Here is an 11,000-nt window from a genome sequence, read left to right as displayed (position 1 = left end):
CTTTCACCAGTCTTGCTGTCTGTATCGGTGCATTGTCATCCTGATACACGGCACCGCCTTCAGGATACAATGTTTGAACCATTGGATGCACATGGTCCTCCAGAATGGTTCGGTAGTCCTCGGCAGTGACGCGCCCATCTAGCACAAGTATCGGGCCAAGGGAATGCCATGATATGGCAGCCCAAACCATCACTGATCCACCCCCATGCTTCACTCTGGGCATGCAACAGTCTGGGTGGTACGCTTCTTTGGGGCTTCTCCACACCGTAACTCTCCCGGATGTGGGGAAAACAGTAAAGGTGGACTCATCAGAGAACAATACATGTTTCACATTGTCCACAGCCCAAGATTTGCGCTCCTTGCACCATTGAAACCGACGTTTGGCATTGGCACGAGTGACCAAAGGTTTGGCTATAGCAGCCCGGCCGTGTATATTGACCCTGTGGAGCTCCCGACGGACAGTTCTGGTGGAAACAGGAGAGTTGAGGTGCACATTCAATTCTGCCGTGATTTGGGCAGCCGTGGTTTTATGTTTTTTGGATACAATCCGGGTTAGCACCCGAACATCCCTTTCGGACAGCTTCCTCTTGCGTCCACAGTTAATCCTGTCGGATGTGGTCTGTCCTTCTTGGTGGTATGCTGACATTACCCTGGATACCGTAGCTCTTGATACATCACAAAGACTTGCTGTCTTGGTCACAGATGCGCCAGCAAGACGTGCACCAACAATTTGTCCTCTTTTGAACTCTGGTATGTCACCCATAATGTTGTGTGCATTGCAATATTTTGAGCAAAACTGTGCTCTTACCCTGCTAATTGAACCTTCACACTCTGCTCTTACTGGTGCAATGTGCAATTAATGAAGATTGGCCACCAGACTGGTCCAATTTAGCCATGAAACCTCCCACACTAAAATGACAGGTGTTTCAGTTATTTTGTCCAACCCCTGTATATCTCCGTTGTAATTACAAGCAACATTATGTTATTATATTGTAGGGAAAATCGTCCTGCAAGTGGAGACTGGACTGCAAAGGGAAGGTAGGTAGAAGGGACACATTTTCAGGTCCCTGCTTTTGCATAACAGGCTATGATAAATGGCTATGATGGTTTTTGTGTAGCCTTGTGTGTGTGTGTGTGTGTGCTATTTGAATGCAATTCATTATTAATGCCTAGCCATAGGTGCTCAAGGGACACAACTTTTGCCCCCATAAAGGAAATCTCAAGTTATTAGAGCCAAAAGCCTCTAATTACAGCTATTTATTTAAAAAAAAAAAAAAAAACATTAATTCCAAGTTTAAGCACACTGCTCTACTGCTTTCAGGTACAAGGTGGTCGTAATCAGTCTCTAGGTTGACAGTGCAGTAAAGAGAATAGTAAAAAGGTGTAAATTACATTCCTAGTAAGCACTGTAACCCAGTCTGAACTGCAGTGGTTCTGAAGCCTGTTTCAGAAACACAGTGCAAAATTGAAATGCACCTTGGACAAGACACCAGTTTATCCCACTGCATCTCTATTACTTGCTTATTTATTTCTATTGGGCAATGTAATTTAATATAAAGAGTAACTGGTGCAGTCAGAACAGTGAAGCCAAGTAAAAGACAACATTTTGGGATAAAGCAAATACTAATCAAACATCTATGAACAAAGGTTAAAGTGTGATAAATATCAGTTCATAATAAAGCCATTCAAAATGTAATATATGGTTTATAATTTAATATATGGTTTATCTTTCCCTAATTCATACTTAATTACATTTCTATATTTGGCAAATAATTTTATCTCAAGTAACTTACAATTGAGACAGTAAAATTTAAGCAATGGAGAACCTTACTCATGGACTCAGCAGTGACTGCTTGGAGGTGGTTGGTTTTGAACCCTAAACATTTTAATTAATAGTCCAGTACCTTACATGCTAAGACTCAGCTGTCCCATGCAGACAGAAGCCAATAACAATGATCAAACCTGGCTTCCTAAAACTATTGAGCTGTGTGTCACTAACACTGTAAGGTGCAGCAAGACACCTATTTGTGGTATTTTGCTAAAGATTTATTCTGCATAATCGAAATGGCCGGCTGATGAAGATTGTGCTTGTCACATTCGAGCAGACAATTCACTTCTTCTCGGCCTATGCCCCGCAGACCGGTCGCAGCAACTCCGAGAAGGACGCCTTTTGGAAGATGCTTGACAAGGAGGTCCGTGAAGTGCCCGCCGACGCACTCATCATCCTCGCCGGTGACTTCAACGGCCATGTCGGTGAGACAGCAGACGGCAACCGCAGCCACGGCGGCAAGGGCTATGGCCTACGCAACGACGATGGCAACCGCGCCCTCGACTTTGCCAACGCCCATGACCTCGTCATCACCAACACCTGGTTCCAGAAGCGGTCCTCCCACCTCATCTCATACTACAGCGGCGGCACAAAGTCACAAATCGACTACATCCTTGTGCGACGACGTGACCTGAAGATCGTCACTGATGCGAAGGCCGTGCCCTACGAAACGGTAACAACACAGCATCGGCCAATCATTGCAACGCTCCGCATCAAGCCGCCAAAGCTGACACGAGAAGAACGAACAGGCCCTGCCCGCATTAAGTGGTGGCGAATGCGTGAGAAGGAGACGCAGATGATTTTACAAACTCGCCTGCCAGATGTGACGACTGTCGAGGAAACATGGCAGAAGACAAAGAACGCAATCCACACAGCAGCCCGCGCTACTCTCGGCAACACCAAGCCTGGCACCCGCTTCATCAAACGTGATACGTGGCTGTGGACGGAGGATGTAATGGCCAAGGTCCGAGAGAAGAAGGGGACCTACCATGCTTTCCTCAATGACAGGACTGCTGCGAAGTGGATGGCCTACTGCGAAGCCAGGAAGGCAGCAAAGAAAGCCGTTGCCAAGAAGAAGGCCGCTCACTATACCGAGATCTATGAGAAGCTCGACACGCGAGAGGGCGAACGCGACCTCTTCCGTCTCGTGAAGCGCCGACATCAGCAAACACAGGATATCGAACAGTTCCACTGTGTTAATGATGAGAACGGCAAGCTGATCGTCAACAAGAAGGCCGCTGTGGAGCGATGGCGACAGCACTTCGAAAAGATCTTCACCGAGGAGTTCCCGCACCCGCCAATCCCCCAGCTACATCCCGTTCCCGGCCCTGTCCTGCCCATCAATGCTGAAGAAGTCGCTGAAGCACTCCAGCGGATGAAGTCCGGCAAGGCAGCAGGACCTGATGACATCGTGGCAGAGCTCTGGAAATCCAGGAGTTGGAACCCCGCCCCTTGGCTTGCCAAGTTGTTCAACCGCATCGTCGAGGAGCGGAAAATACCTGCCGACTGGCAGCAAAGCATGACAGTGCCCATCTGGAAGCGAAAAGGCTGCCCCGCTGATTGCGCCAACTACAGGCCGATTCGCCTCCTCTCACACACCATGAAGGTGTTTGAGCGCATCCTTGACAAGCGGATCCGTGATCTCATCCAGCTGACAGTTAACCAGGCTGGCTTTGTGAAAGGCTGCGGAACGACCGACGCGATCCATGCTGCCCGACTGCTCATTGAGAAGCATCGCGAGAAGCAGAGGCCGCTTCACGTCGCATTCCTTGACCTTGAGAAAGCTTTTGACCGGGTCCCACACAAACTGATCTGGCATGCGCTGCGCCAGCACCAAGTGCCTGAGGAACTCGTCACCTGGGTCCAGCTCCTCTACCGCGACCCAAAGACTCGAGTTCGAAGCGCTGCCGGAACGTCAAAGCCACTGCACATCTCTGTAGGCGTGCACCAAGGCTCTGCCCTCTCACCCTTGCTGTTCATACTCGTCATGGACACCATCACTCGTGACCTCCAACGAACGCCGCCCTATACTATGCTCTATGCAGATGATGTGCTCCTCGCCACCCACGACAAGACCGACCTGCAGCTGCTCGTCCAGACCTGGCACGATCGCCTTGCACAAAATGGGCTGCGACTGAACCTCAAAAAGACCGAGTACCTGACAACAGATGTGAACGTATACGGCACAATCAAGGTCAGCGGTGTTGATCTGACCCGCACAGAGCACTTTAAATATCTTGGCTCGTCGATCTCGGCTGATGGTAGCCTGAAGCATGAAGCCAACGCGCGGGTCAATGCTGCTTGGCTGAAGTGGCGCTCCACTACCGGGGTGCTCTGTGACCACCGCATGAAGGATCGCCTAAAGTCAAAGATCTATCGCGCAGTCATCCGCCCAGTCGCTCTCTACGGCTCAGAGTGCTGGCCCACCACTAAGGAGATCGAGTGCCGCCTCGCCGTCATGGAGACAAAGATGCTGCGCTGGATTAGCGGCAACACGCGTTTCGACCACGTCCGAAACGACGACATTCGCCGGCGTTACGGCGTCGTTCACATCACAGAGAAGATGCGTGAAGCACGCCTCAGATGGTACGGCCACGTACTTCGTTCAGATGCCGTCTCACTTGCACACATCGGCTTCAGCCTTGAAGTGCCCGGAAAGCGCCCAAAAGGCCGCCCAAAGCAGCGCTGGACAGACACGCTGCACATTGACCTCGCCGCTGCACGACTCCACCCAGACCAAGCTCATGACCGAGAAAAATGGCGACTGCGATCCAGACGAGCCGACCCCGCAACCGAACGGGACAAAGGCTGAGGAAGAAGAAGAATCGAAATGGCCAAAAAGTGACCACATCTCTCACTGGGCTGGGACTTGCCGTTACCTGTCATCCTCAGCTTTGCTTTTAAAGGTCCCTAAAACTACAGGGGCACCACAGGATGTCCCATATTCTTTGTGCTGTCATTATTTACCATAAAGTGTCATTATTTGTTTACTGTATTCAGCATAGTTCTTAGGAATTTCTTTTGATGCCACTGATTTATTTAACACTAATTTGATAGGCTTCTTAGATGCTTAGTGGCAGAGAACTTAACTGTATGATTACATGTCAGAGTTAATGCCGAGGCTCCACTGTGAGAGGATTCACCATGAGAATACGTTTAACCTGACTCTAATCAAGAGAGAAGATTTCTACAATAAACAAAACCAATAAGTTCAACATGCACTCCACAGATAGAGTGATAACAGGGTTTTAAAGAAAGACTTTAAACACAAAACCCCTGTGATAAAATTAAACTTCATTTACTAAGGCAATCCACATGCTCTCTTACATTAAATAAACAATTATTTAATCAGCTGCTTGGAAATTAGGCAAGCCTCTACTGACAATTTTAATTTCAGGAATTCTACATCCACATTCTCTTGTTAAAGCAGCACCATCTAAATGCTGATGACTAACATCTGGTTACAATTCTAGATATATCGAACCATCAAGTCCAACTTCACAAGGGTATCCTAGGTTTACACAAATCACAAATAGAGCTAAATTGTAGTCCTAATTGTGTATGCTGAAGTTTAATGTATCATTTCTAATTAAAATCTGAAATCTTAAAACTTGGGAGGTCACATTTCTGCCTATTAAGCAGGGAAAATTACATCCATTTACATAGCTTCTGAATCTGCTCCTGATAAAAAAGTAAGCCACAGTTGAAAGCAGTGTCAGTTTAAAGAAGCTTTTTAAAAAATATCATAGTGTTTGTATAGTTTAACTCTCTTATCGTATTCAGCAGCATTTATTAAGTGAAGTTATTAAATTAGATAGATTAAATTAAATTAGATGGTGTCTATCACTACTTGAATGAATGCACCTGTAATGCACAGTTTTATTAACTTTAATGCACATTATGTTTGTATTACAGTATTTAATCCATCATGTTATTTAGATCTTGCTGTCTGGTTAAAAGCATAATTATCTCTCATTATTAGCTTTTATTAAGGCACTCTGAAATCACTCTGTTGTTTAAATGTTTTATTCTTAAAGTCTTCTTCATGAAATAGTGCATAATTACCTTACCTTGCCTAAACTTACCTTACCTTGACCTACCTTGTCTTGACCTAGTTTTTTTTGCTTTAACTTGCCTTCGTCTTGCCTTGATGTTGACTTTCCTTGCCCTAATTTATTTATCTTTGGGCTGTCAACTGCTAGGGCTGTCAACTGCTAGGCTAGGGCAAGCCGTAGCCTAGTGGTTAAGGCACAGGACTAGTAATCCAAAGATTGCTGGTTCAAGCCCCACCACTGCTAGGTTGCTGCTGTTGGGCACTTGAGCAAGGCCCTTAACCCTCAATTGCTCAGACTGTATAATGTAACTGTAATGTAAGTCGCTGTGGATAAAGGCGTCTGCTAAATGCTGAAAATGAAAATGAAATGAAATTAACTGAAAGGTTGAGAGTTTGAATTCCAGCTCTGCCATGCAGCCACTGTTGGGCCCTTGAGCAAGGCCCTTAACCCTCTCAGCTCCAGGGGTGCCGAACAATGACTGACACTGCACTCTCATTGTCACACACTGACAATGACTCTCCTTGCTTTAACCTACCTTGCCTTGCCTAATTTACTTGCTTAATCCCTTAACTTACCCTGCCCATACCTTCAAATATGAGTTTTGTATGCCAGCATAGAAATTGCATTATTGGTGAAGTTACTGATTTTACTAGTTATTAGAATAAAATGATTTTTTTTTTCAAATTTCCGCAGTGCATGCATCATATAAACAGATTTCCTCTAAACAGCAGTACTTCAGTTTTAGCTGTCGGAGTGTAAACACACATAATAAGTTGCTTATTAAAAAAGCTACATATTGTGAGACAGCATCATAGGAATTTACACTAAAATAGATAAACTGGTACTGAGCTTTACTAAAAAAAAAAGGTGAAAATTTAAAAAGCAATACAAGTATCTTTAGCAGGACTAACTCGGCCCAGATGGCCTGATCTCTCTGCAACATTTTTATTAACCTAACCCGGAAGGTTGAAATAGACAATTTCAAATAAAAGGTTCTTCTCTGAGCTCATTTCTAACCTTTCACCTATGAGGAGATGGTAGGCATATTGATATTAGGGCTTCAGATCAGTTGCTATTCTTTCAAACTGCGTATGATGTTAGATATAGAGATTCAGTCTAGTCACGTTTGTAGGCAAAATAACATGCAAACATAAAAACTTTTGAAGACATACCAGTAATCATGCCTCATTATGAATGCTGAAATTATATTAGAAATGCTTGTCTATATTATTGGAGTCATATTGGTGGTTATGTCTGGAACTGGGAAAAATCAATAATTATTATTATTTAAAGATGTCTTTCTTTCTTCTGCCACAGTAACAGAAAGGCTTTTTATATCCTGAAAAGATTCCTTACAGTGCTCCTACAACGCTTCAGCCATTTTCAAGACATTATGTCTTTTGACACTTCACTGATTTGAGTGTCTCCCATCAAAGGCTTCCTGTGATACATGGCATCCTCATAAATTCATTGGCTTCAGGGGCACTTCCTGTCTGCTTCCACAAAAGCCAGTTTTCAAACATGTCATCTGTTGCCCGGTTACCATCGCTTCTAGCCTTCAATTAGATGCCCCGGTGTTTGTAGCAAACTGGCATTGATGGCCTGACATCAAAATGTGAGATCAATGGCCTGAAACAATAGCAGCAGGAACTTACAAATAGGCCAGGACATCAATACCATACATCCTCATGTATCAGAAAGTGTTTTGATGGACATGAGTATATAATAATGTCAATTTTTGAAATGTGTGTGTACTCCATTAGGACTGTTGAAGAAGCATCACAAAGCTGGTTGAAAGAATACTAAGACACTTCCTAGCACACACACTATGTGTCGGGCTAGACTTTTACACTATAAGCAGTTACAGCAGACTAAAGCAGGTCTAGCAGGTCTAGCAGGGCAGACGTCTGGTAAAATAATGTTGCTGTGACTGTGGTGTGCAATGAAAGTGTCAAGTTGAAAGTCACTGAGCTCTATGCTAAAGGTAATTTTTCTGTCAATGACATTTTGGTCTTGCTGGGTGTGTTAAATGAAAACGTTAACTGCATTTATAATCTAATGGATGCTTGTGACTATATATTTGGACAGAACAGGTTGAAACAAATTTTGTTAATATTAAAATTAGGGCTGTCGAAGTTAACGCGATAATAACGCATTAACGCAATCTCAATTTAACGCGATTAAGATAAATAGTGCCATTAACGCAAATTCTAGTTCATGTTGAGACTTGACTGGTAGAACAAACGTTTTAATGTCGGACATGTCACCGTTTTTCATTTGCGGTTTGTTAACAAAATGTAAAAGAGCGTCGTAGCATCTGCACTTGCATAATAAAGAAATAAATACACGCTATATTCACAAGTTGTCGGGAGCAGAACACTTTATTAACTTATTCTGTTACGGTAAAGAATACCGGACAGCTGAGTCAAGCACGTTGTCCATGAACTATGGAAGCCCCAAAGGGTCAAAACACACTCACTTCGTGTAGAAACGTCCATTAAACCATTGGATAGTATTACTACCTAGTATGTGAGTGAATAAACTCCCTTACAGTTTTCTCTTGTCCCAGCAGTTTTTAACATCAGTACATTTAGCATAAAATGTGTTCACCATTTTAATTGTAACATTTCACTTAAAAATCCTTGTTTTCTATAACATTTACACAGATTTTTTTTAATGCGATTAATCGCGATTAACTATATGAAATTCTGAGATTAATCGCGATTAAAAATTTTAATCGTTTGACAGCCCTAATTAAAATACAACTTTTAGTAATGTTTTTATATGATGGCACAGTGGCTACTTGGCTTCCATTCTTGTCTCTGGTCTGTGGCAGTTGTAGCCTAGTGGTTAAAGTACTGGACTAGTAAGCAAAAGGTTGCTGGTACAAACCCCACTACAGCCAGGTTGCCCCGTTGAACCCTTGAGCAAGGCTCTTTACGCTGAATTGCTTAGACTGTATAATGTAAGTTGCATTGAAAAAAGCATATGACGAAAATGTACAATTATGACCCCTTCCAGGTAGTATTTCTTTTCTTACACCTCAAAAACATGCCCCGAGGTGTAAGTTTGTAAGTAAATGTGTGTGTGTGTGTTGTCCTACAATGAACTGTTACCCTGTCTAAGTCGAACTTTTGACTTTTAAGGTGCCACCTGACTCATTGCAACCCTGATCACTTACTGAATGTGGCAATTTTCCCTAATGTCCAGCACATGTACAAAGCCTAGCTATGTTTTGTTTAATCAACCCTTATGCTAATGTGTAGTGGTTCTCAGGATGGGGAGAAGATGTGCATGATCAGCACACTTGTGTAAATAAGGTTAAAGACAGCGGCCGGTTTTTCCTATTCATGCTTACATGTTTGATCTTTTTTTTTATTCTTGGTAAATATATGGAGACAGACCCTGAGAATGGCCATGGGTACATTTTGTCCCATTTTACTTTAAAAGTCTTTCTGTGTCCTGGAGGAAAAAACACAAAGACAACAGCACACAAGTATTTGTCTGAATGTGTGTGTGTGTGTGTGTGTGTGTGTGACCAGTGCACCATTAGAAACAGCATAGAGCACTTCAGAACCTGAACAGGAGGGGCGACACATACTAACAATGATATTCACTTTGTATTCAGCACAGAACCTAACTGTAAATCCCAAAGCACAGTGCTGAGGCAGCACAGTACAGCCATGCAGACAATTTAAGAATGTACAATGTGCCACAATGTAGTGCTGTTTAAAAAAATTCTAATTTTTTCCCCTTACTTTCAGCTGCTCTCCACATACCAGACTTGGCACAGTTTTTACACTGAATATCCTTTCAGATGCAACCCTCCTATTTTTATCTGGGCTTGAGAGTGTACTGACGAGAGCACACCTCCCAAAAAGCTAGGCTAATGTCCGACCGGCCAATAGCAACGTCGAGATTTGAACCCTGGATCACCAGATCTCAGCTGTAGTTGGTTAGCAAACTTTACTACTGCACCACCCAAGCACCCAATTAAATATTACAATACAGATGAAAAATTATGCTCTGAAAAGTCATAAACATGTCTTAAACATGTCTTGTTTTGCCACATTTACAGAAAGGCTTCACATATCCAAAAATCATTTCACAAAGTGCTTTTCAGTGCTTCAGCCATTTTCAAGACTTTACGCCTTTTGACGCTTCAGTGATTCTCCTATCAAAGGCTTCCTGTGATATACGGCATCCTCTCAAGTTCTTAGGCTTCAAGGGCACATCCTGTATGCTTCCACAAAAGCCAGATTTCAAACGTCATCCGTTGCCCGGTTACCATCGCTTCTAGCCTTCAATCAGATGCCCGGTGTTTGTGGCAAACTGGCATTGATGGCCTGACATAAAAAATGTGAGATCAGTGACCTAAGACAATAGCAGTACAAACTTACAAATAGTCCAGGACATCAATACCACACAACCTTGTGTATCACAATGTGTAGGGATGGACGTAAGTGGGGGAAGGGTTGGGGGAACACAGATTGAAATTGATGCCGTGAAAAGTCATTCAAATCTGAACACTGACTAAAGGGCAAACAGAAACAGTTAATGCATATCAATTATGGTGGGCATCCATGTGATGCTGGCAAAATGAACAGGAAAACACAAAGCTGTATGCAGAAATGCTAAGCAGAGTGCCCAGTACAAGATGTGTACCCTCCTAAATGATTTGGAAATAGTAAAATACCCTACCTATGAAAAAATTTGTTAATTTCCACAAAACCATTAACATTCCCTAACATTATAGGATAAAACCAGAACTAAATAGTACACATCAAATCCCCCCTATGAATCAAAGCTCTGACAGACCCAGACTCAGAACTTAAGCTAACAGAAATTCCTGGGAATAAAAAGACACAGTGGCAGCCAAGATTCAGCCAGTGTTGAGACCCCACACCACATGTTTACCTGAGAAGATAGACAGTTAAGATCAGCTTGAATCAGGACAGCTTTTACAATTGTCAGTAGAGCTAATGTAGAGCCCCCAAAACCGTCCCAATTGTACTGTGGGCACACATTAAAAGACTCACCATTTGGTTTGAGGTGCAAACATGTAGCCTGTAGATGGCGTCTCCAAATCATGAAAAGACACTGGTAACACTGACTTT

General features: G+C 43.4%; 1 protein-coding gene across 1 annotated transcript; it reads left to right on the top strand.

The window, feature by feature from the left end:
• The first annotated feature begins 2,075 nt into the window (after positions 1 to 2,075).
• LOC134301285 (uncharacterized) lies at positions 2,076 to 10,183 on the top strand. The gene is made up of 3 exons (XM_062985939.1): positions 2,076 to 3,359; positions 3,759 to 4,616; positions 9,962 to 10,183. The coding sequence occupies exons 1-3, from the start codon at positions 2,076 to 2,078 to the stop codon at positions 10,181 to 10,183; spliced, it is 2,364 nt and encodes a 787-aa protein (XP_062842009.1).
• The last annotated feature ends 817 nt before the right edge of the window (positions 10,184 to 11,000 follow it).

The sequence above is a fragment of the Trichomycterus rosablanca genome, chromosome 2, assembly GCF_030014385.1.
Source record: "Trichomycterus rosablanca isolate fTriRos1 chromosome 2, fTriRos1.hap1, whole genome shotgun sequence".
Lineage (NCBI taxonomy): Eukaryota > Metazoa > Chordata > Actinopteri > Siluriformes > Trichomycteridae > Trichomycterus > Trichomycterus rosablanca.
This window is presented reverse-complemented; position numbering and strand designations above follow the sequence as displayed.